The 27,818-nt window shown below is 37.0% G+C and overlaps 1 protein-coding gene across 6 annotated transcripts in view; it reads left to right on the top strand.

The window, feature by feature from the left end:
• Nucleotides 1-622: 622 nt before the first annotated feature.
• The window catches only part of LOC110846702 (retinoic acid receptor RXR-alpha-B), a 44,141-nt gene continuing 16,945 nt past the window's right edge, over nt 623-27,818 (top strand). For 2 of the 6 annotated variants that reach the window (XM_035848886.1, XM_035848885.1), the window contains exon 1: nt 4,716-5,756. In XM_035848886.1, coding sequence (XP_035704779.1) covers nt 5,561-5,756 — 196 coding nt within the window. In that variant the 5' untranslated portion in view covers nt 4,716-5,560. Of the gene's footprint in view, nt 1,272-4,715; nt 5,757-11,458; nt 13,619-25,440; nt 25,686-27,818 lie in introns of those variants that run through there. The other 4 variants (XM_035848887.1, XM_022093530.2, XM_022093528.2 and 1 more) reach the window with 4 other exon arrangements.

Genomic DNA, 27,818 nt, shown 5'->3' with positions numbered 1-27,818 from the left:
GATTTTTATTACAAAAGATAATCTTTCTTATCCACACTTAACGTCTATAACATTTTGGATTTATAAGCATAGTACATTAGCTACTATTATTCTAATTGATTATTTAATTAGATTGTCTGATTTCTAGTCTTAATACGACCCAATTAATGTGCCTCACGAGACGTCCATAGAAGAAAAGTATGCAAGTACATGCTATTTTGTAAGAAATGTAATTCGTTACACAGACCGTCTGGTGTTTCGATTCGAATGGGCAAACCCTTGTTTTTAGAGCATGTGGCATGTGGCAGGAGGACATAGTGGTGTGAGCCCCTTGAAGTAAAGAAGACTTTTTAACTTTTTTTACTATTGGGATTACATTACAATTCAAAGCTACTCGGTACTCCACTGCATGGTTTACGGCCTTGCATTTTCCTCTCAAATTCAAAATCCTTGTTCTGCTCACCCGAATTCCTCACCTCTATTATTGTCCCTCTCGGACTGGACCAGCTTATTAAGAACGTGAGCAACTGCTATAAATGGACAAGAACAACACTGTTTGTGGGACAGGGCCAGGCCCAGGGCACACAACATTTGCCAAAAAAAGTGTTTCTTCTTGTGCTTAATAATATTTTAAGGATGATGACGAGAACCATTATTGCAGTTTGGGTTGAATTGACTGGAAACCGTGTAGGATCGGGTACTAGAAATAAATAAACAAAAACATAAATAAAAACATCTTGTACATATATATTTATTATGTAAAAAAGGTCGATATTTTTCAGTTGTAGGTTTAAAATTAAGATTATCGTGCTATGCAAGTGCTGAGAAAAATAATATCTGTAAATATATAATAATAAAAAGAATAAATGCGAGTTAAAATGCACGTTTAAATCAAGTAATAAATACAAAATAAGCAATCTAAATAATTTGAAGCAATAATAAATAAGTGCTGGAAGGAAGTTGTTGTTGTGCAATCAGAAAATCTAATCCCAAGATAATAGTTTAATATTTACAAAAGATAGATACCAATGCTCGAGGTTTTTGGATTTAATTTTGTGAACTATTGTTAATCTTGTATAAACTGTAAACGAAGGAGTTAATAATAAAATTTAGCGAGAACAAATAAGGTGGAGAAAGTAACTCCAAGTATGTAACGAGAGCAAAATGACGCGAATCTGGTATTTCCTACTAGAACCTTAAGTATTAATTAGTCAATATTTAAAAGAAATCGGTGCAAGTTGCTTCATTCAACCCAACTTTAACGTAACCCATGGATGACTATTCTGACTCAAGTAAGTACTTGTTTAAAAAAAATTATATTGTTGTGTGCTTTCTCCATCCATGCATAATTAGGTCATATCATATGACTCGTATGCATAATCTGAATTCACCGGATATAACATGTTCCTCATTCAAGTTCATTCCATCATATGTAGCAAATCAGTGAATTATGTCCAGAATGTCGCGACACAAGCAGTTGGACTCTATAATTATTTAGCACCAAGTACATACAAGAATGGGTGCTTTCACTTGAGAATTTGTCAGAAGAGTGGATCACATTTGTTTGACTCGTGCAGTCAAAAAGTCGAATTGAAATTGAATTACATGAATTATGGTTATGCACCCTGGGTTATGCCGGGCGGTCAATAATTGCTCATAAGCAAGTTGACATTGTTTATTTACAACTAACAAATGCATACCCACCCCATACCATGTTCAACATCAGCCGTAACAGGGTGGAGGTTAACGTTTAACCGTTATCCAGAGACCCGGTTTACAAGGATTTTGGTACATATATAAATATTTATTTGAAGAAATATAGCCGTCGTATAAACACATTTATTTGGAAAAAGGTTCAGTGGTCCCTAATCTCTTGAATACCGTCTGACGGATAATTTGATGAGACACAGACGTAGGTTGTGGCAACTTCAGAAAGGGCTCAGCTATCAGCTACTTAAGTTAGTTTTCAGAAGATGGTTCCTGGTTAGAGATACTTACACGTTAGTGGAATATATATATGTATGCTCATCTTTCAAACCCTATTTACAATACAACACATTCTTTAGGTTAACTGGACGTATCCAATGCACTTCAAAGCAAAGAAAGACTGTTGTCCATGTATATATTTCATGGTCATAGTTGCCTGTCAGTACACTGAATCATACTTATACTACGGATATTACATTTCACCTTGATTTGAGTTTGAACCTACCTTTTTACTATTGGCTTTAGCCTAACCAATAATAAGTAGTCACCCCTTTTACTACATTACACTGCCCAGATTTTATGAATTAAAAAAATAAAATGGAGTCGTAGCAGGTCACTAGTGCAGTGGCATTATGGCTTGGGTAGAAGTTGACAACCGTTTAAGGCAACAAGTAAGGTTTAATGAGGAGCGACTCGGTTGACATTGGTCTGGTTAGGTTTCCATTTAGTTAGAGAAATAGATTGAAACTGAAAACCATTTTCGATTTTCCGCAGACAATCGGCTCGTCGTCTAATCGGGTTTGTTGCTTGTTGATCGAGAATTCATATGAAATTTCATACCTTGTCCTTATTGTTATATATATATATATTCGTATATATATATCATCCTTTTCGTTTTCTTCATTTTGTTTATGGTCGTCAAATTTCCAATCGTTTCTCGTGCCCCCAGCGGTTCCTTGAAGTACCTCCGATCGCTCACAGTCGTACCTCTCAATAATTTAGTCGAAGCCTTGTGGTTCATGTGTACAGTTTTGTTCTATTTCGAAAAAACAAATAAAAGTTCTTATAAAATCTAATAAATTTGTATTGCATTGTGATATTTAGTACGAGTTTCGATTTTAGTTTATTGTGTGTAGAACTACTAGTGATAATATTTGTATAAATGACAAGTTAAAAGTGTGCTCTGCCCTCGTGGTATTTTTTGTATATAAATCATTAAACTGAAATACACAGTTGAGATGTTTATTACAAGAGAGAGATTAAAATTACATACACTTAATGCTCTGCAATATGGACATACAAAAATCTAAATGTTTGTAAATACTTGGTGTATAACTTGTTTCTTGTTTAGAAGCAGCAATTAATACAGCAAGCAGTGTGGTGTGTGGGATTTAATGTAGTTTCTTGGAAATTTGTTATTGCAAATTTTTAATGGATTTTCGACCAGTAAGCGGAAAGATGTGTCGTTGTGAAAATGTAATTATGGACTTGTTTTTATGGATCAGAGCGACAATAGCTGGATTTTAAACATATTGTAATGTCTTGAGGACAATACATGTACATTTACACCCGCATATTAATAATCTATATGTAGATGTACGATACATATATGTCTCAACTAGGGTTTTGTAAAGATAGTAACTGCATTCTCCAGTTATCAGTACAGCCATGGGATTTCAATGAATGGAAGTTGCATTGCTTCGGTTTTATTCATTCCTTAATTATATTCGGTAATTGAATTCGTTTCAGAGTGCACTGGGTTCAGTCATTTGTTGGCTGGTTACAGTGACACGTCGCTACACATTTTGTCAGAAAAGGTCCTACGACGAAACACTTGTGCACGTTTGTTTGTGAATCACTGGTAAAATGTGGGACACATTAAAACCCCAATGCACTTAATAAAAGTGGTCAATATTTGGAAATGTGGTGGCTAGTGATATAGTTGCCCGACAGAGACAGATGCATCAGAAAGATTTATTGACGCTCGTAATTCTGCGGTTTAGCAAAATATCCTGCTCAGTTGCAGTTAGATTAAAATTCTTGAGAAAGTTAATTGCACTCATTGGTTCAAATGTCAAAATAGTATAGTTTTCCATTCGTCTACATAAATCCACGAATGCCCTTGAAGTAGCGAAACTCTTATAAATATGTGATCCGTCCTATTTAAATATCAAATTACAAAACATTTCTTATCTTTATGTGAAATGTGAGGCCAATTGCGGAGTACAGCTTTGAACTAGGGAGCAAATAATTGGGCTAGTAGATATTTTAACTTGAGATAACTGACGGCAAATCCTTGCACTTCTCAATCGTAATACATTAAGTTGTAAAACGGAAACCCATTAACAGCGTCGAATCTCTTTCTCTTCTCCAGTTTCAAGTTAATGTGTTTATTATATTACTCTGGATTTGTATGTATGTAGGGTGACGATGAGGAACATTCAGTAATATTCTTTGATTTAAAGCTATATATGTGCTGCTCCTATGCTTTTCCAGCGCTATTCTCTAGTTTGGTGAAAGGCGACACCATGACACACTATTATTTAGCCGCTACTACACTTGCATTGTCATAATAATAAATAACGTCAGTGAAAAGCACTCATCCTTCCATGTTGTCGATATGTAGCTGCGAAATTATAGTCCAGCCAAGATATGATAGTAAGATTGGGAGTGACACATGCTCGAGTTACTTATGCTTGAGATCTGTCATGATTGTTTTGTTCCATTCATAATGTTTCATAATGAGCCAAATGAGGTAATACTATTGTTAATACTGTTAGCTTAGCAGGAGCAGTAGAATGATGATGAGAAATACATGGAGGAGCGAATAGAATCGCAGCCCCCGATCATGCTCTTTCTTATTTTCTCTGCTGAACAAATGTGGAGAACATGATCATGAAAGACGACAACGGCGACGACGACGACGTGCAGTTATGGTCTTGTTGTGTTTTCGGGAAATCAAAATCCCATCGACTCTACAGCAAGTGATCCTAATTCTGTTCTGCACGTTGACTGATAAATATCGGTGTTACTCTGCAATTGGATAACCACTCTTGTTTTGAACAAAGTCATTTCGTCTGTCAATGGCTACATACCACTAACCACCACATTTCTCTGCAGCTCGTTCTGTCTCTCCCACTTAAGTACCTAACTAATGTGACACAAATACTCCAAGGATGGAAGCTTGGGGTTTACTTACTTAACTCAGTTCCTATTACCACACTGACAAAATTGTATCAGCCCAAGTCCAAGCCAAAACAAAATTAGTGGAAGGTCAATAATTGCCCTGGTTGGTGGAAAAGATTCCTCCTCAACTAAAGTTGGCCATCGTATATTATCATCGTCACTCTCGGAACAGTTGGTTGATACGATACACATTATTTCCGCAACATCTCCAACGAGATTGTAATATTAATACTCGTGTGCGGGCCTATTTACATTAAAATAAGAACCATAACAAAGAGTAATTAGAACTCGGTCAACTTATTGTGTGTGGTTTATGTGGTAGCGAGTGAAATTTGTTTGATTTTCAATTTGCTGGATAAGAAGAATAGGAAGCTCATGGAACCACAAGATGTAACAGAGAGCGAGAGAGAATGAATCGTCAACCTTGAGAAACCCGGCATGATGATTATGGATAAAGTGTCTTCCTCATTTACTGATGATCATTTAGCCATAGTCTATTTCAGTTAGCGATACTCATAACAGAAACATTATTCGGTTTTGACAAAATGACAGAATTTTGTCTATAATGTAGGAGAAGAAGTGAGTGTGTGACTTTCACCTGGCCGATGATCTGATTTTTTAAGAGTTTCAAGTTTTATATATGTGAAAGAAAGTCATGGACTTTTACTGATTAACAAGTTATTATAAAATGTCATCATATTCTCAGTTTTTTGACTCTTCTGTTGGGTATGAATTCGGATTTCCAATGATTTCCAATTTCCAAAATCATCACCATCACCACCACCAGCATCGAGTGGGGTCGTCCTCGACAACCACCATATCTGGTTCCTCATCTGCGGAAGTACAAATAGTTTACCAGGGGGGTGGAGGTTACCCGAATTATGGTACGGATTAATATTACATATTTTGCCTTCTATCATTAAAAATGTTTGCAATACAGTTTCATATCGGTGGCAAGAAGTTAATAAGCCAATCCCTTTCTCCATATATTTGCTAAAAAATTAACTATTTCATGGTCTCCCTACGGGAGGAGAAAATTGGGAAAGTTAATTAACGTGACTTGTTCGTTGCGACAGGATTTACCAAGAGCATGACATCCGTTGATACTTACCACGTATGACATTTCGTTACTTTCATCTCGACAAGATCAAAGCAGCTCAGACTGAAGGTGGTTATCCAATTTAACCACTTCATGTTGTAATAATATTCTTGGAAAGTTAATCATAAAAGTAGAAAATGCGATTACATTGGGCGAAAGAAGGAACAATCTTATTTTGTCTAAAGAAAGCTTTATGACTGACGTACTTTTGGAGTGTAAAAGAAAATGGGTCCACCCACATGGGATGCACATATATACAAAAATAATATATGATTTGATACATATAATCGACTGATCACATTTCCAAAGCGTGCAATTTTGTCTGTTTTTTTGCAATAGTATAATTTCTAACCCACTCCTTATTTTTCTTCTGTAAATCATATTATCTATCTTGACCTTAACTAATAAGAGCTTGTCCTATTTGATTAACCACATATTCCACTCGTGGCGGATGGTAATTCTTTCACTGCCTCTTCAAAGAGATTTCACACTGAAGTACATACATACGTATGCATGCATTGCAATCAGTCCATTACGAAGGATGTACATAGTTGGATGAAATCGAAGCGACTTTTCTTTCAGTCTTTCTGGAGTGGTATTTGAGTGGCATTCTACAAATCTGCGGATTATTATTAGCTGATGTATATACGTACTTTATGGAGTTATTGTCACATTATTATGAATTCAAGGTTTCGGTTTAGTCGTTGGAGTTGCGTCTGTTCATTTTTTCAGACGTATTTCATTTGCATTCTCCTTCTGTTTTATTAATATTCAACTGATTTTCTTTAATTAGTGACCAAATTACCATATTTCCTATTCCAGCATTCACCATCGAGCATGCACACAAAAGAAATGCGTTGTGTTCAGAGGTTTGGTCTGCTGTTGCATAAATTACATACATGCACAGACATAGATATTTATTGAAAGTGAGAAAATATATTTCCTTCTAAATCAACTTCTTCGTGCGTCCTACATAAAATAGTTACAGGAATGCATCAATATTTATTATCTATGTACAATTAAACGGGTGGGATTGTGTCACCTGAGGATACGGCATGAATAAAATAGTATACGCAGATAAATATTTAATTTTTGTGGTGCACGCCAGGGCGTATTTAAGCAGACTCCTGGGTTTCTAATCCTACTACATATAAAAGACAAGAGATAAGTAGAACGCGTAAAGTACTTTACAAAAATAAATAATGTAGGTGGTTCAAACCGAAGAAAGTTGAGCATCGCCATGAAAATCACCCACAATATGTTTCTTTCCCTCCAGCCAGCTTACTAAATACTTTTTAATGAGCTGACTTTGCTGTCCTTTTCGAGTTTTAGTAAAAGATTCGTCTCGTTCTACTTAAGTTTACAAAACTATTGTCTATCGTTCTCGCCTAATGTTTCTAATGTTGGGAACCCTTGGCAAATATTTTGAAACGTGTGCATTAATCTTTCCATAAATTCTACATGCAAAATTTCAGCTTTGTATGAGGATACGTTAGATAAGGATTAGGGAAAACGACTCACTTTTTGTTATGATACATGAATTGCGGTCAAAACGGGGGCTAACTTTTCGAATTTGCGTTCCTTCTGATACACGGAAGGGAAGGGACTTTGGTGGTGACTGGTCACCAGTTAACATTTTTCGTAAGAAGGGGGAAAGTTCTTCAAAGGTTTGACACAATCCATATATTACAAAAAGTGAGTCCTTTCCCTGTCCCTAACCCTTGTGATAATAAAACCGTAGCTCACAGAATAGAAATCCAGCCGAAAGTCCATCAATCGGATAAGTTTGGACAGAGTTATCGCGAGACGGACATATAGAAGGAGAAGACAATTACATAAGCCCAGGCTCTTCCTAAAAATTGATATATCTTGGCAATTGATAGGTGCTTGTGTGCCTATACATTTTTTAGGATACATTGTGAACAATTTGCAATAAAAATATTTCCCTTTAAATGAATCGAAATTGGTTGCGAAACAAATCCATCATGAACGTTATCCTTGAGACTTGACTTATCAAATTAATTTCCGTAGCTGCTTGAGCAAAATTGCCTAGATTGTATTCTGTTGACTACCTAAATTTTATCTTGGTAATAACCTACAGGTACTTAAAAAGTCGAATGCTAAGGATTCTTAATTAATGTCTGTCATTGTATCTATAATCAAGAGTGCGATCAAGTTTCGCAACCGGAAAACTTTCAATGTATGAAACTTATTTAACAACCCGAGTAAACATAATTAGTTGAAATGCGAAAACAACTTTACAAAATTATTTAATGAAATCATTTTACGTACATACTACGTATATACATCAGACTATAATTCTAGCCCGGGCTCCCCTATCCCTGGCCCGGGCTACTTGCATTACGAGATAGGCGGTAGCCCGGGCTAGAATTATAGTCTGATATACATTACAATTTTGTGACTAAACTATTGTCACCAGACGAGTTACCTGTTATAAATTTAAAGATTTCCTCTTTGAGCGACTTTTCCCCTTTCTCCCTCATATCACAGGGCTAATCTTATTCCGCTGTACATACGAGTGCAAGTTACATCACGTCTATTTTGCATTACTTCATAAACTTTCAAGGACTATTCAAAGTTTTTCCATTGGTTGAATAAGTCATCAGTTATTCATACAAGCAAACTTCCTGAACGTGGAAAGTGCTTTCGTATGTTGAAAAATAGAAATTATTACAACCAACTTCAAGCATTATAGCACTAGACAATCGTATTTCAATTCTCGAAATAAACCCTATTAAATATTACATTAGCATTTTGCAGGATGATTTTTATGGGATGTGCGACCTCCGCTCGGATTTATTATCCTTCCGGCTCATCTGTATTATGACAATGAATTGACATATTATTGGCGAATATGACAATTCATCCAGCCACACGGGGATCGTGTAGTGAACCTGAATAATTAGCACTACTGGCGGTCAGAGAGTCATGATGCAGTTTCTATTCGAGTACTGTTTTTATTGCCTAGACGTCGTGGCTGGTTTTTATTTCTGTGCATACCAATGAGTGATTGTTGTAAATATGTTTGTGCAGAGGTAGGTACAGGAAGTCATATTGTGCCGGCAAGCAGTAATGGAAATTGTAATAGTGAGCAATAGCAAAGACCTTTGGCTTTTCTGCCGTAGAGTTAAACCTGAACTCACCTTTGCCAATAAAATCTGAAGGACGTTCATGTCTCACTTCACTCAAAAAATCTTCTCCGTGTGTGTGCAAGGGTATAATAGTAGTCGCTTAATAATGATGATGGCAAAAATATTTTGCATGTTACAGTGGAGCACAATAGCTTTTGGCTTTGAGAATTTGGATTGTGACCAAACCAGAGCATTCTGGTAGCGTGTAAAAGTATTTCTTGTGCATTACCTCGCGAATGCACACCATGCAATTGGATAGTGCTAAATGAACTATGTAGTGTTGTAGGACTATGATGAGGCGCTATTTTTGCATTCTCGTATTGTTTTGAACCCACGTCGCTGAAAATATGTATATAAATATATTGCATTATTACTGTGTGCCTTTTGAAGTTTGCGAGTTCGGCAAACCGATCAGGGTGAACGAATTCCCTTTGACGAGCATTTTCCGTGTTTATGCGCATTACTTAATTCCTGGATTTGCTTGCCATTACAATTGTTGTTCAACATATGTACATACGTACGTTCCTATTTCCACCTTTAAAATTTAATTGCTAATAATAGTTTAATTTGAGTGTGACCAACGAGTTTGAAGACGGCATAATGATATTGATGTTGTATATTTACAAACAACTATAGTTTATTGAGTTGAGTGCTCTTTCTAGTTTGCTATCCTAATTGGCGCTGATTTTAATTAATACGTTGCGTTGGTTCAGTTTTAACCCAAAGCATCGGAAAGATTTGATGATACATGCATATTGATTGAGTTATGTAAGAATGAATTGGTTAGTGATTGAGTATGAGATCTTATTTATCTTCTGTCATGGTTTTTGCAACGAGATCTACCGTGTGTTGTCCCTAAAGCGTGTGAGTGAAACTCAATTATCCAATGTGGCGAGCGTTACAATTTTTTGTTATAAATATCAGCACTACAATCTCCCACAACAGGATGTATTCACTCGCATTCGGTTGTCTTGTCTGTTCCAGAGGTCCACCCATCCAAGAAAAAAACTTGAGCCCAAGAAAAAGTGTGTGCACGGCATGAGTCGCATAATGAAGCCCAACTTTTATATGCATGATACAATGTAGGATCTCACTTGATTGTACATATTGTGCTGGGAGATATGTACGTAGTTGGTTGGTTAGTTTAGTTTGTAGGTGGATAGTTTTATCCTGCCAGATAAATTATAACTGGACAGGTGAGCAAACGAGTAAAAAGTTGTTGTCCGGCCAGACCACCAAAAATGTCGACTTGTTGAAGAATGCGAATAAATATTTATGCTGTTACTTAATTCTCATCCCTTGGGTGGAATAATTTTGTTGCCAGCCTTATGTACCAAATCCCCACATACATTATTTACCTCTGCCATTTGGATCTTATATATTGTGAATTCTTGTCTTGTTGCAAATAATCCGTTTGGAAGAATTTTGAAACCATTTTTTGCCACAACCTCCAAAATCTCATATTTCCATAACGTGTCGTCTTATATATGTGTGGAAGAATAATGGTAAGCGGATTAACGAAACTGCAATCCTTGCATGTGCGCTATGTATGCGGAGTGAGTACGATGCCTGAGCGTTATTATTCTGCGGCCTGAAAATAATTCGCTTTTTGTTTGCGTGGAGAATGTAGTGCCCGAGGCAATAAAAGTTCTTGAATTCATCACACCAACAGCCATCAAATAGCAGGTTGCATGGAGATAGTTTTTTAGTGGTAGCAGGTTGGCTGATTAGACGCTGGATGTAAATTGTAATCAGGGATGTCTTGTGTGCAGGTATTATATCGGGGGGTAAGTTTTAGCCAGGCTAGGCTCACCAACTTGGCACAGGTAGTTTTAGTTAGTTTGGCTGGTTGGTTCTTGTGAGCATGAAGAGGAGTGTCGAGGAGAAGGTGGAGATGCAAATAATAAAATCCCCTGCCCATGCGAATATATATGCGATATATACATATTCATCTGTGTAACATGCATTGAGGTTTGACTGGTTGTAGGAGTATTTAACTTTAACCAGCAAAGCAACCTGATCAAAGATAGCCTCATCATGGCACTCAGGCAGCAGCATCAGCGTTGTTAGGTTAGGAGCAAGCCATGTGAAATTCCCTTAAAAATGCTCTGTGCGAAAAAGCTCAAGGTCAACCCGGGATGGATGTTCTAACTAATGCTAACTAAGCAAAGATGTAACTTTGGCGAGAATGGCCAACGTGGAGTGTACATATTCTACCATTGAACTAATCGTAACGCTCACGAGGTTGTTTAATACGTACGTATTCATGCTTCTCTTTCGCATCTCCTGTGCATGAAAAATGTGTTGTGTTATTGCAAAAGGGAATTCAACTCTCAGAGACCAACCAACTCTTCTCTTTTTAGTCAACACTAGTTTATCCGAGTCCATTGGTCTTATCGTACCACAAACACAAATCCCCACACTCGCTCTTCTCTTGTGCTCCTTACTTACTTTCCCAGATTTGCAAGTTTCCAGTCTTATTCATCCCACTCTTGTTGCAAAATACTTTGGATGGATAACCAAACCAAGTGCAGGATAGATAATACTTATCGCATAACCATCTTATTGCATAAGTAGCATGGTTTTGTCTCGCTACTTAACAAGACAAGTCTCATCGGACCTCGCATGAAAGAAAAGACTTTGACCAATACGACTACCACTATTGTGTTAGGTTATAAATGTGAGACAGGATCCGGGTAAAAACGGATCGGGGAATGTGAGGCATGTGGAGTAGGAGAGTTGCAATACCGACCGACCTCAATATTGTGGCATGAACTTCGGATAACAGAAAACAGCCAACGTTAACCGGAGCAGTTGAGTCTCGTCGTCGTCGTCGTGGGTGAAAACTCTGGTTCTCAGTGTGCATTGGAAGTCCGATCAGTGAATTTGCGACCAACGCTATTCTGTTACTTACTTGGCTATTGGTAGCTTCTTGGTGCATGTGTGTATATGGTTTATTTTCTCGAATTGTTGGCTGGCCCGGCTTTAAATAGTGAATACAATTAACTCTTGTGTGATATTAACCGGTGTGCTTATTTTACATACGTTCAGTCAGCACTACTGCTGCAACCCAGACTAAGCGTCGTTCGTGACCATTGTTGAGCAAGACTTTTGACTTTACGGAGAAAGAGAGTGAAACAAGACGTACAAGAGAAAATTTATAGTCAACGGAACACTTGTTATTTGTGGAAATAAATAGGATAAGCAGCTTTGGCTGGCCTAATGGTGTGGAAGACTATTTTGAATAAGCCCTACTACACCTATGCAAAGAACAGGAAGAGAATTCCTAATCGAGATTATTTTGATTTAAATCCGTGATTGGATTCATCATCAGTTTGGAATTCTTTGTTTATCAGAGTTGCGAAAGAGAGAAAAAACCCACATTTAAAAGGAGAACCAAGTTCAATGCGAATGTCACAGAACTCAGAAGTAGGTTTGATATCATTGTAAATACATAAACACGCAGTCCTCTTCGTTTACTGACCGACGGAGCCCCGTTTATTTTCCTGTGAATTATTGATGATTAGCTCCAAGTGGTTTTGACCGATGAAAATTTAATGAGAATCGGCTTCTTCACCAAAGTTCGCGTCGTCGACACAAAAATTGCAAAATTACTCAATAAAGGCAATTTTCAAGTTTATGCACATGATTCGCAGTTTTCCCTCCTATTGTTCTGTCGCAAGTTCCATTTGTTAATTTGTCTTAAATACTCCTGTACCTAATTTGACCCCGTTGACTCTACAAGGCCGTTACTAATAAAGGCTGAATAACGTACCAACTAGTTAAATCATCACTTTATACAAGATTCTCTGAGTACCTGTACCTGCTACTACCACATGTTATCATAGCATTAGAAATTTCACTTTTAATTCCAGTTTAACTAGTCAGTCAAACGAAGGAGGAAATATATATTAATTTTTTTTGGGATTTCCATTACATTGACACCACTGTGATGTCTGTGGTTAGGTATTAGTCAGGTCAAAAAGTTGGCGTACATATACACGCATAGTCTTAAATATTATATTCCTAAGAAATGGTGCTAATTTTTACACTTCAACAACGGAAAGGAAACGTATTGGCTAATACATTTTTATGATTAATCCCTAGAGTCATTTGTGTCGAGTATCGTTTATACTTATCAACGTGTTTTATCCCATGTGAAAATCGTGATATGGATCAAAATATATAAATACACAGTTAAAAGACCGAGCCATAGATATTTATAAACAAGGAAGGAATCAATAAAACTGAATTTCAATTGTTTCTTGCTGCAAGTTTTGGTCAGCTTTGCTGACCATATAATCTACGAAAATTGATTTTATATCGTATTCCGTCGGGCTTCAGCCTATAAAAAATTCTTCAAAAATTGCTACCAAAGTCTTTAACCTGTCGAAAAAACAATCCGCCAAGATGCGGAAAGAGAAACCAATGATGAGTGTCACTGCAATTATACAAGGATCACAAAACCACTGTTACCCCAGATCCAGTATGACACGTAAGTGAAGATCTCCAGCTATCTCTAACCTTACTACATAAGTCTTTGTTCATGCTAAAATATAGTACATCGAAGCAATTAGTTTATGTCATCACCATATTCTGGGGATTATCGTAGCGTCCTGCTCTCTCTCTCTTATTTCTGGCATCTGGTCATAGCGCAGAGGTCAAGGTCTCGTTGATTACTTTGCAACCGAGAACACGTCGATATCTTGCTGAAAGAGGCAATGAGCGATACATACGTTGTTGGCAACTACTTATTTAATATGAAGCCGATGCCCAAGCTATGCTCGCATAATACTCCGGCAAATGTATGTCTGCATGTACATAACTGAAATTGCGAATATGAATGAAATTTATCAGTGTGTGTAGTGAAACAGCGGAAAAATGGGATCATTTATCAATGTCTTTAACACAAAGAGTGAATGCTTTATTTTAAGACAGCGTCAAAGTCAGAGGCAATCCAGACAACGTGTTAGACCTTATTGATTGGGTCTTATCGATCGATCACCACCGTTTTGTACAAATAGTTTTTCTCGTTTTTATTGTGCTCAAAATTTATAGAGAATGTGTTTTACTTGGAGTGTATCATGCAAGCCAATAACACAACATATCTGATAATGGCATGGCCATGGCCACTATGAATTCATACATAAGTTGATGAAACACTTTGTGTTTTGAGCAGAGTCGGTGAACTTCAACTTGATGAGACTCGCCACTCGCCTTGTTACATCATCGACATTCAACGATTTTAGAACCAAGAAAAGTGAGGCGTGAATATTGACACAAAAATGTGTAAATCGATTTCCTTTTCACTTTACAATTATTTCCTTTCATGTCGTAATATTTTCGTTAGCTATGTACTTTTCACAAGTAATCAGTTGTCTCTAAAAAAAAGTTACACATAGAACTTACTCGTACACCGTCATCACTCAGTAGGGATCGTGATATTCTGGAGAGGATAACGACCTTACAACGGACGGATAGGGTATTCCGCAGTATTTGTCCCAAAACCTTTTACTTTACGCCGACTACCTATCACCCACTCTATCACCCACATGGTGCATGTCAAGGATTGCCGAGTTTTACGTTTTAGCTGCTAGGACTAGGATCTCACACCACCAACATATCTGGACTGATAGGATAGAGATACTTGTTGGACTTGGTTCTTTCTGAGGGCTATTTTTATTTCCTTTGGGAATTGACCGATGATTGTCAATCTGACATAACAAGAATTCTGCGTGTTTTCTCTGTTTGGCAAAAATTGCTCGAGTCTGATCCTATCTCTCGTTAAATAGAATGAATGAACCATGTTCACACATTGCTATCATGTCGCAAAGTCCAGAATTGAATACCAAATATCGCCTCTTTCTCGTCATTTCTGCAGATTTCTCTCAATCGAATGATCTTGCACAAGCTACGTTGGGGAATACTCCCTTTGTTCATCCTTTTATATCTACAGGCTCAAAGGAAATAGCGGTGCGATTATTATTTATTTTTCCTACTTACTCATGTACATCAACATCATCGTAGTCTGTCTACGGTGGAATGAAATTCGACAAACCGAGAAAAGTCTCGTTCGGATGTTCTTTCTTCGTTCATGGTCATGTTTATTTCATGATTATTTTGTACGCTTTTATTCAATGCGTATCTTAATGCAGGAAAATTGTGAAACTGATTGAAAAGCACACTTAGCAATTCCGATGAATACAGTAAAAATACAAAATTTTACATAGTTGACAAATCTTGAAATCTTTCGATCTTGTTCTATTGTAATGGTGAGATACATATTTCGCTTTAATTTACTCCAATGTGTGCCTGAAGAGAATGGAAATGACGCTCAAACTTATAAATAATTTATATATACTTTTAAAGTATAGACGATCCAACGATTATAAAAGCTACTGCTATGTAAATAATGCAACAGTATTGTTTCAGTGTCATCCTTACTTGTTTTATAAATAATTCGTCATCTTCTGAATGCATCCGTTTGAAAAAAATGAGTGGAAATTGTTCTGCATTTATATAGGTTGTTACTGCAACTGGTGCATCTCTATTATTTACTGATGTAAAATAAATGTAATTTTAAATAATTACTTTCATAGTTTCATTGCACTACTGTATTGCATTGTGGATGGAATGCACAGAGGAATGTAGAGTACAACACCAGACAGACAGCCATAATAGTTTCAACCACAGAGCTGTATATATAAATTTTAATGCAACTTCCTGATTGTTATTTGGAACATATTTAGCTCTCTGCTCAAGGTTGAAAGTTAATCCATGCAGAGTTTATCTGTCTGAAGGCCTAGCAGGTCTAGAGTTTATTAAACTGCAGGAAAGTTGTTGGAAATCTGCATCATGAGCAAATAGCTTAAGTGAATTAATATTTATTCCGTTCCAGCCTCATTACTGAACCATCTCTAGATTGTCTAATCAAAAGTAGTTTATAGGGTTGAAGGTTGATGAATGAATTAATATGACTGATTTTTAGTTTCTCATGCACCCTATTGTTTTGGGAAATTATTATTAGATAGCACTGCTGGATTAATTCACTCGATTATTTTGGAAATGAAAATTTACAAAAATAATCTATCGATTGTTTATTACTTTTTAAATTTTATGTGAATTTTACATCTACAAACTTAATTTAACTTTGCGTCTTTTCGTCTGGCTCCTAGGATTCGCTTTAATGGCAGGTTCTGAGTCATTCGCCATAGCTGAAGACGTACGTATATGTGCAAGATATATGTTTTACACGTATGTAATAATGAGCCATTAACGTTTGCCTAGCGAGGAGGAGGTAAAAAGAGAACTGCGTAATCGTAATCACCGGATAGCCTGAGGCGTAATGTGCAGAAAAGCATGGGAAAGGTTGCACTACGTTTCGGGCATTCAACTCTTCTTCTGGAAGGATACGCAAATTATGAAGCGTGCATATGTACACAGATACCTATGTGAAAATAGCAGCCCACCTGAGTCCAATTCATCGTGATCATGACATTCACGCGTTTAAAGAATTTGAATACGAAATTATTTATGAATTAACCTTTGTTGTGTACGTACATATGTGCAAGCATCATGTCGAACGTAGTATTTACCTACCGAATGCTAGCTCCTTATTGCAAGTGCAAAGATTTGATGATTAAATTATATTTTTCAAGGAAAGCATTATTGGCATTGGTTATGATGACACAAGACCTTGTACTCGATATGTCGTACTGCTAAAAAAAGAAAGCAAATACAATTATCCAGTGTTTGCTGTCAGATATTGTATGACAAGTCTTAGTGGAATATTTGTAAACAAATCTGACCGAGACAAGAATTGTCTTTAATACTTGATACTTGTGAGAACTGTAGTCAAAACAATCCCGGTGTACTTTTCCCTTCAAGTCTTGTTTTTTTGGAGCAAGCATTGTCACTCGTTCAGAAAGAAAGTGAAAGTTTATCATGACGTATCTTATCTTGAAGTGTTTTCATAAATACGACTCGAGGAGATTCTCTTTTCACACTGACTTAACTTTCAAGACAATAGTTTCTCCATTTGTTAATAATAATTGGTATTATTTATTACGACAAGCCAGAAGTTAGGAACAATGAAGTACGGGATCTGTAGGACTTGCCTGTAACAAAGCATGGTTTCTATCTCTGTGATGGAATGAGGGCAGTCGGTAAATCAATAGCAAGGCAAAGTGCTACTCCTGCAGCTCTGCCCCCATTTCACACTATCACTGCTACCCGAAGGGACAAATGGCACCATACCACACAGTCTTGAACTATGTATCAACTACAGTCATTGGCCTTGCAGAGGAGAAAGCAGGGAAATGTGGTGGTGGTGGTGGCTGTAAGTGAAGAATGGCTCTGTTGGGGAAGGGAAAGGAAAGGCCAGAAAACGGGACCAGAATGTGCTCAGAGCAGTCATTTGCTCATTCTGTATACGCTCTACTTCCATCCAAATCTTCTGCCATTGCTACTGCTGGGAGGAGGAGGAGGAGGAAGCAGTTGACCTAGTTTAAGGCTCTCCATTCTAAAAAAATAGGTCATGTTTTGCATCTGCACAGAGAGCAAGCAAGAAAACAGCCTACTTTCTAGGATTAGCAGACTAGGCAACACTCAGAATCACAGTATGGAAACTATTGTGATAATTCGTCCTCTTCTTTACAGATGTTCAGCACACCTTAGTTTGTTTTTCAAAAAAGTAATGGAAAGTAGTAATGCAAACTGAGGCTGGTATTTAAGTATGGAGTTGTTTGGTAGACATAATCGATGTAATAGTGAGCATTAAAAATATTCAGTTTCGGAGTTGGATTTCGAGGTCAATGTAAATTCGCGATAAGGACATGTTTTCGGATGGCAGTGATAAAAAATAAGACAAACTGCAACTGTTAGTCTTGGAACTGGGTCTTTGCTCCATATTTTGAAGGCTGCAAATAACGAAACTATGTTGGATGTGACCTTTCCGAGAGAGAGGCGAGAACGAAATTCGCATTGGAAAGAAAAGTGCTGCTTCTGGGGAAATGAATAGGATTTTGCCGAGTCAACTTTTGTATACGAATGGCTGGCCCTGGCTGACGTCACTACTCACACTCTGGCCAAATACCCGATTTCGGTACTCGCTATGTTTTTGGAGAACATTTACTCGGAAAGGTTACTTACCCTTCCTCCTACTTGCACCCGATCTCATCTCATCTCGTGCTGCATCACTCATCATCACTGACATTTCATTATTATAGCAGAATTGGCTGTCTCCTATATTACAAAGTTTTCGGGTATTCGGGTCTGGAAATCAGATATGAAATTTCCTAGTATATATTATTTTAGAACTAATTGTCTATCTAAATGTGTATAAGTACTTATGTATATAGGATAGCGATACCATTATAAACTCTTTTGTACATACTCTGAGGATGTGTTTGGCGAGTTGCATGCGGAGAGAGAAAAAGCGATTGTTTGAATTTGACATAATTCTTCCTGATACTCAATTACTCAGGTGGTTTTGTGCACGCTGTAATTGTGTACTCGCTCACAGGTCGGCGGACTCTGGAGGAAAAATAATTTTGATATACGAGCGCGAGTACATGGTGAGTGAGTTGATTGTCGTCGTTGTAAAGGATGATCCTTGCCGTAGTTAAGCCCGACTTAAGTGGATGGATGGATGTAGACGTAGAAAGCGGTTTTAACAAAAAATAGATTTTAAAGCCCAACTGAAGAAAGGTATGCATGCCCATAAGAAAAGACAAGGGATGAAACAATGACGACTCCCACTGCACTGAGATTCGTAGTCGTACACATATATTCGTATATTGCTTGCTGTGGTTTGGATTCGCTTGGAGGGACTGACTGATCCAAGGCCAGTGAGAAGCAAATTTTTTTTGCATGTTCCAAGGCGAAATTCAAACTCAAAAGCGTGAAGGTGACGTGAGCTCTGCTGGCTGAATCTCTCTCTCTCGAATGCTAACTAAACTCATGGAGCAATGAAACAACCTTTTGGTGTGGTGAACTGAAGAATAAACTTATGCAATGCAGGCAGAGTTGAGTGAAATGCATTTAACTTGAATCTCTTTACCAATCTTTTAGTTTGCTGTATTAAGTAGTACACATATTCTCCACACTAACTTATTTGGCTAGACAGCTAGACTTGATTAGGATTTGGTGAGCGGACGGCATGACTGTTACAACTTTGTACATGCCTAATACATTAAAAACTGACAGTCTTTTTTTAAATTTTTATATCACTACTGAACATGGTAACCCAATTTTTAGTCCGAGTTTAGGCTTATGCAACCGTCGTGTCTGTGACACGCTAGCGAATGAACCGTTTTTGATAAAAGCCTTAAAATGCGTATCAAGGCTGTGTCCGACACACGATGGACAAGTCTGCCCCTGTCTCGGGCTAAATGAAGTCTGCACTGTAGGTTAGTATTATTATAGCATAATTATAAACGTACACATGACTTCGATAAAAATTTATCGTGACACATTATTATTTGAATGCTTGTTCAACGTGACGTTAACTAGAATCGAATTTCTATTGGTACATATAAATGTTTTTATAATGAATGTTTGCTGAAATAGTAATCCAATGCGGCCGGTAGAAACGAGAAAATAGTACGTATCAGGTTTCCGATAAGCTTTCAGCCTTTCATCATCATCATCATATCGTGTCATTGCTTTCTCTCTGTGACTGACAAGGAGGTGAAAGCACCCGAAATTTAGTTTACATACGACATGTTCAGTGGGGGTCTGGTGTTATGGAAGAGATCTCTCTTCTCTCTCCACGGATGGATTACTGCTAGATCGGCGGACTGATGGATAAATAAATACAACCACATATGGAGGATCTCCCCGTGATGTCACATCATCATCATCGCCATCACATAACCTTTCCTTTTACTTTTGTACGTACACCATCACTCACAAGAAAGGAAATCAATGCTCTCGCTTTTCTCTCTCAGCTTTTTACTGAAAATACAACTTTTACGGAACTGCTTCCTAATAAAAGCAGACCGTTTTACAGGGCTGTCTCTGTGCTTGATTTGTGTTGATATAAAGGAGAATTTGGTTTCGTTCTTAAGTTAAAGGTTCAAAAATAACTTATAGTTTTTTCTTCAGATAAGTTAACGTCAGTGGCTCAAATCTAGAATGCGATTTGACATACAACAACTAAGGAGGGGAGGTTGTGTACTATCAACTCCCGGATCTCGATGCCCTTTGGATATGTTGTAATGTCCCATGAATGTACAACAACCCTGAAGTGGTTTGATTCCATGACCACATTTGCGCCCGCCACACCCACTCAAAGGTGCCCAAAAATCGCTTTCACTCCAGCTTTCACTCATTCAAAACCACGCCAAAAATCCAATTTTACTCCGATTTTCAAATTTCTTTCACCATTATACTCCCAGATAGTTGCTTTCCTATTTCCAACATCAAACTCAACTTTTTTGATTATTATTTCGCAGGCATAATTTGTTTTGTTGATTACTACAAAAATGCTCATTCAGAATTTTAAATTTTAAAAATACTAAGAATTTCAAAAAGTTGAGTTTGATGTTGGAAATAAGAGAGCAACTATCTGGGAGTATAATGGTGAAAGAAATTTGAAAATCGGACTAAAATTGGATTTTTGGCGTGGTTTTGAATGAGTGAAAGCTGGAGTGAAAGCGATTTTTGGGCACCTTTGAGTGGGTGTGGCGGGCGCAATCGTGGCCATGGAATCAAACCACTTCAGGGTTCTTGTACATTCATGGGACACTACAAAATATCCAAAGGGCATCGAGATCCGGGAGTTGATAGTACACAACCTCCCCTCCTAAGTTCTCCTAGGGTTAGAGAGAGTGCTGAAAGATTGAAAGGCGTGGAATTGGCTAAAGTGAAAGGTAACTAGTTCATGAAACTAAGAGGTTCCATTTTCAGTGGAATCAGGTTCATGCAAAATAGCGGCCTAACCTTAACATGCTTTTGAATCCATTAGGGTAACCTATACTGTCTCACAAACTACGCTGCAAACCCTGGCATTTTGTCAGCTTCTGATGCATTTCTTTAACGAATCAAGGTTTAAAAACCTACCGTCTTTGAGTCAGTGTTGGCAATAATTTAATTTTATATTCGGCATCCTTATTTATTCATTTATAAAAATTTCATTATATTCATATACATAGAACAAGTGTCTATTAAATATACTCTATTTAATAGCATATTGCTGTATGCGTATAGCTTAAATAACAATAATCTTGTTATTTTGTATACAACCACTAAAATAGTTTATCATCCATAATATTATCATATGCAAAGTCCACTTCACTTTTGGTAGTTGTGCTGTGTGTGGTTTATTTTGATTTGCGAAATGCGTTGGTCCGGGTGGTGTAAATGATGTCATGTACCGACTCTCATGCCACTTAATTCTATTTGTGTTGTCCGCACTTGTCTTACCTTGACTTTAGTTGGCATGATGAACGATGAACTCTTATGTAACTCTGTAGTGAAAGTGGGGTGGGTGGGATATGTGTAGTATAGCTAATTCCATGAGGTGAATATAAGTATGTACGTGTACTATACTGGACACGAGTTTAATTAATATAACGGAATGCCTAGTACATACTTTGCCTACTTCCATGCTCAGTTCCGTATAAAGATTGCTAGAAATTGAATTAGTGGAATGCACACACCATTAAACAACTATTACTTGCAGTACACTAGGGTCGGAAAGTGAGGAGCAAAGATAATAGCCTTCTACATAAATTGAGTCGATGGCCTCAAATTGGATGGCACAACAATGTAATTATTAAGTCAGTTTAGTGTGGCAGTACTAGTACTCAAATAAATTAAAGCTGGCACACGGATGCTCCATGCGAACTGTTAGTCACGAATGGTTATGGCTTATCGTTTAAAAATGGTTGAATATAATTTTTTATTGCTGCATACGTACATCTGTATATATAGACACTATGTATGCATAGTTTGTTACATAAATTGGGTTTTACATACATCTCGGTCCAGGGATAATGTAACATGGCAAAAAAGCGAGATTTTCATAGCGAAACCGTAATTTGCACTGGCTCACATCACTGCTGTCACTGCATGCAGAGACTCAAGAGTGACAAATGGGATCAATGTTTCGTCCTAGAAATTAATCTTCCGTTGTTTATAGTGCAGACTGTTGACTTTGCTATGGATGGATGGATGTGTGTTTGTGTGAATATTGCAAAAGTTCATCGTGACATTGACTGTGATTAGCTTCTTGATGGGCTCTATGTATGTGCTGTTTATTCAGATGGTTTATTTGATTGCTGGGGTCATGTTTTTCCATTCAATCTCTCTGCCACTTGATCACTTCATTTCACCAGATCCTCGATTTCATCATTGCTTACGAATGCACGTTTGCTTACAAAGTCATCCGTCTAATGCAAAAATGTGTTGAATAATCGACACACTCAGGCATCGTGGTTTCTATACTTATTTACTACTTTAATATTGGTCTTACACTGACTGTTTAACTAGCTTAGACGGCTTAGGTTGTACCGCGATAATAATGAAGAACTTTAATTGCCAGCAGGTCGGGTTTATCTAAACGGTATACATTTTTTTCAAAAATACAATTTTTAGAGAAAACGAAATATTAGAAATCCAGAATCAATGGTTGGTTAAAATCTTCTAAAATGTAAATTAAGTGCACAATAATAATAAAAATAATAATTGACCTTGATAACCCAGTGGTTCTACTTGAATGTAAGAATATAAATAATTAAGAATGCTATCACCCAAAAAATACGACTTGAAAGTGTATTCATTCATGAATTCTGTAGGATACTGTCTAGGATTCTGTAGGTTTCAGTTAAAAAATTTAGTGTTCAAATATTGTTTTAGAAATAGAACTATTTCGCCGTAAGAAAAATTTTGTTTCGAAAATCGTCTGAGAATCAGCAGATTTAAGTTTTTCTATTCAATTTGTTTAATTTTTTATCTAATAATGATTGATCGCAATGGGTACAAAAAGTCGTTCCATTTATGACTCTCCGAACGTTCTGTTTTTGTCATCATATTGCGTTCAGACATATATGACTTGAGCGAAGGTCGTAATAATAGTTTGTATATTTAATTTATTTTTTAAGTTGTACTTGTCTATCGTGATCCTGAAGGTCCCTCCTAAATTATTAATCCATGTTCGGTATGCATTATCAATGTCGGATGTGAAGCTGTTAAATAGCAAAATTACCACTATCGTCGTGTTAATGACTTGGATACTCTGGCCTCTTATGATTATGCTTTGTCATTTGCAAACATGTTGCATGTCAACCCATTCTTTATGCACAAATTAAATTTGCTGAGTTAATACACCACTTCAAAGACAAACAAAAATATATTTTGTGGTAGTCGTAGAATGTGCATACAGATCTCATGTCCATCAAGCACTCTCACAGCTCATTGCACAAGAAACTCATGAATTTTTTCGAGATGAAGATGATATTTTGGCGATGATATTATTGTCTCGTGCTTTTAACGATGAGGAAGCCAACCATGTTTAACTAAATTACTTATATGTCTATTTCTTTAACAGTACCATTTAGCATGCCTTTTTTGCCCCCGCACAATTCATACAATTTCTGATTGGGTTATTAAAGATTTACGATTTTCGGTTTCCATCTTTTTTATTTAGTACTGAACCTTGAAGGTATTTCTTCCAAACATTTATCGTTTCTACTAAATAAGGAAGAAATGGATTTTATTTGTGGTTGCATTTGCGATTTATTGTCCATAATTTTCAGTTGGACATGCAGAAGTTTACGCTGCCTACATATGTACCTCATGTTTGAATGACACTCCACTGATTTTTATGTTCTTTCAATTAAGCACATATACACTTACATGGTACAATTTTTGTTCGCTGTCAATATAGTCTAATTAATGGGATAATAAGTACGGCAAGATATGGAAGTATGATTTTCTAGGCTTATTTGGAAAAATTGTACACCCTAGAGTGATTACATATTTGTATTATATTGATATAAACATAAATTAGGTTTAGAAAAATTAAACCGAGCTAGCAGGTTCAGATTTGATATGATGATCTAGTTTTGAACTCTCGTCTGTTTCGTAAACCTTGTTTGTGTGCATGGTGCATACGGTGTGGTGAGCTATAAATAGATCATGGTGGAAAAACTTTCAACTTTAATGTTTTCTCCATCTGCTGCTCTTGGCTTTCGAGTCCCGTTTCCTGCTCCTACCACCTCCGATTTTAACTGGGATAGACCAATGATCTGTTGTGAAGTGGCGAATGTCTGAAAAAAATCTGCATTGATTTCCCGGTTTCTGCGTTGGTGAAATAATTGGCGAACTGGAATGCTTTCTGGCACAATTGTAGTTCCAACTTGTGAATGTTGTGGTAATTGTTATGCGTGGCATTAGTCAAACAGGTCAACAGCTCCTATCAGCATCAGACTGATTCGTATTTTTATTTTGGTCAGAATTGGCTGTCTTCCTTATGGCAAAAACTAATGGGGTTCACAGGATTACGGGACTGGTTGTGTTTCTTACGTACGTACGTACCTATCTATGACATACACTAGTAATACACATAATCGTCCGAGTTGGATCTTCTCACATTTATGTATGTAGTTTAATATCACATTTTGCGAAGGTAATTCGATTAAAGCTTACAACATTTTCTGTACTTAGTCCTTGAGTTGTTGATCTGTTCATTTTTTTGTTATTAGCAAACATGGGACGAAGTTGTGCATGCATTCCAATAAAATGGTTATTGACATTTGGCGTTGATTGTTACTGTTATATTGTTTTATTATCAGTTTATTATCTGCTGACAGGCAAGAGTCGTTGATCTGCTAAACCCCGCATGCATACACCTACATATGTAGCCTGACTACCCGTGTACACATATTCCGGCATGGCTGAACAAATGGAGCACAGGCACACTGCAATTTACCTATTTTTATCAAGGCTTCTCACCCATAAGCTGCACCGACGTTTGTGTTATCTCTACATAATTGTATTATTGTGTCCTGTAAAGCAGGCAGTTTCGCTGGACGTGCTCTTGATAAGGGAAAGTTAACACATAATATGTAACCATTGCATGAGCACACTCTGAATTTAAGTTGATCTCACCGACTGATAACTATAGTTTTGTGTATATATTGTGTGCATATCTATGCAAACAACTGTACAATAAATGAGTAGGAAAGTAATTGATCACAGGTTTTGAGGTGAGCCCTGGAGCGTTGTGGGTTATCAGAAAAGCAAATAACCTCTTTGGCTGGAATTCTCCAACCAACGCATGCATGGGGAATCGTCATATCATATCACACGTATTAGTTAATTAGAAGCAACACACACAGTTCAATGTATCCTGTGATTTTGGTGCATACATTAAAATTAAAAGTTTTAAAATCGTTCAATGTTTCCATTTCTTAACATCGAGTTTCGGCGAAATTTTAATTTTAATCGGTTTTGGGATGGCTGATGTGGCCAATAAGTTGCTGGAGTTGTATTCTAGTGTTATAAACTCACGAGTTATCGGTGTCTTCTTCGATATCAGGTGCGATTGAAGATGAAAGGTAATAAATATGTACCTCTTTGTCCTTGTAAATACATACACGTATTCCTGTTTTCGTACATACCGAACTACCTTAATTCCGCATCATCTTCTTTGAATTACTCTCCATCTGGGATAAGAACACTGCTTGTATCATGTATCGTATATCAGAATGGAAAGTCGATAGTGTTTTCACAGCTCAATCAATCATGTTTCTCCTTGGCTGTGGTTGTGAATAATCAATGGTGACAACGGTTTAATTGCTTTTCTGCATGTTAATGGGCGAAATTTGAGGAGGCTTCCGCTCTAGCACAAGTTCAAATACAAGTAGCGTATGTATTTATGTATTAATTTAAATCTGTCTTTTATATTTGCACAAGATATTATTGGTTCAAAATATGTATACCCGAAACTCTACTCTGACCTTGTCAATGTTAGCCGAGACTTTAGTTTACTTTTCCCTGTTTTGTTAATGTGAAATACCAGGGACAACTTTTAGTTATATGACAGAATGAATATTTGATAGCAATCTATCCCTTTGCCTTCCGCCTCCTCCAATTTGGTCCTCCTCCTCATGAGGAGAATGAAATATGTAATACGTAGCCTACACAGTGAAATATGTATTTCGACTCTAATGAATGTGAATGTCTTCTCTTCCCACCACTCTTGTCGTTAATTTTTAGAATGATATATCGCCATGAACCCATTATCACTATTGTCTGTTACATAACTAAATTTAGTATTTTTGCAAACCCTTGAACTGTGCTAATTACGTTTTATTTATACTTTACATCGGCTTCAATAAACAATTCCCAAATGCCGTAATGTCCCATCAGCATTAATGGCCTACGTTATCGATTCAGACGAAAACCTGCGACGGACGAGCAGGATATGAATAAGGGATTGGGATGAAGATACGACAGACGTGTACTCTTCTGTTTTGTTGTTACTTTTGCACTAAAGAATTTGTCTTTGTGGTGTTAATTAATCCATTAAAGATAGCTTTATACGGAATTTTACTGTCATCACAATTTATGTTCATTACCCACGTTGAACATCCCCAGTGTGACGTCGCTTTGTTAATATTGCACCAAGTGTTGTTATCACTCCTCATATGTACTTGATGGGCGTAATGAAGGCGAGCTTTAGTTTACTTTTGTTACACATAATTTATGAGCGTAGTAGTTGAAATTTTCTTATGAATATGTTGGAATAAATGTGGTGGAGATGTTTAAATCATTTATCATCATCGTTGAGTATAATATGTACACTACACGTTGTACGTAATCTTGACATCTTGTATCCAAAAATAAAGGGTCGTCTCCGATTGGATACCCATGTTTGTCCATTTTGTGGAGAGAAACATTATTTTGAGAACAGTTTTGTTCTCGACAGTCAAACACACGTGTCTGTCTGAATGTCTAAATCCATATTTATGTAGCATGGTATTCTCCGTATTATAATCTGAGTGACATTTGGTATTGGATATGGGGCATCAGGTTTTTTAGATTCTGAGTGAGTTGAGTATACGATACTTCAAACAAAGAAGTTGAATGTGAACTGCTTCAAAGGCAATAGGGGCATAAATTGCTTGTACAAGTCTCAGGCAATGACATTCAAGAATGCTTTTAATATGTTACTCATGAGTGGAGTGGTAGCAGTCGACTCGACTCCCTGTAGCTTGATCGATTTGAAAGTACTATTGGTGAATACATGTTTGTGTCCAAAGAGCTCATAGTCGTCCAGAATATCAAGGCCAGGACTCAGTCCTGTCAGATTTGCAACGATATCGAAATCCTGTTATTGACGGTGTGCACTTAAATGGATCAAAAATAAATTCCACTTTTTTGAAAAGTTCTGCTTGTATATATAATTATGAAACATCATATCACCAAAACACGGGGTGTAGGTCATGCCATCAACAATTATATAAATCATCAATGTTTAGAAAAGTCTACTCGTATTAGTGTTGGTGAAGGATGCGCCTCATATATAGTCGTCCTAATTACAGGAATAATTTACTGCCACCCAACGTTGGTGGTAATAATGTCTGTTTCAATAAAGAAGTTGGTAGGTATACGTACATACGTAGGTTAGGTAGGTGATCTTCTGCTGGGGAATTGCAAAAGTCTCAAGTGCGAGTCATAAAATACTC

Source organism: Folsomia candida, unplaced genomic scaffold (assembly GCF_002217175.1).
Source record: "Folsomia candida strain VU population unplaced genomic scaffold, ASM221717v1 Fcan01_Sc003, whole genome shotgun sequence".
NCBI lineage: Eukaryota > Metazoa > Arthropoda > Collembola > Entomobryomorpha > Isotomidae > Folsomia > Folsomia candida.
The sequence above is the reverse complement of the archived record's forward strand: the minus strand, read 5'-3'. Positions and strand labels throughout refer to the sequence as shown.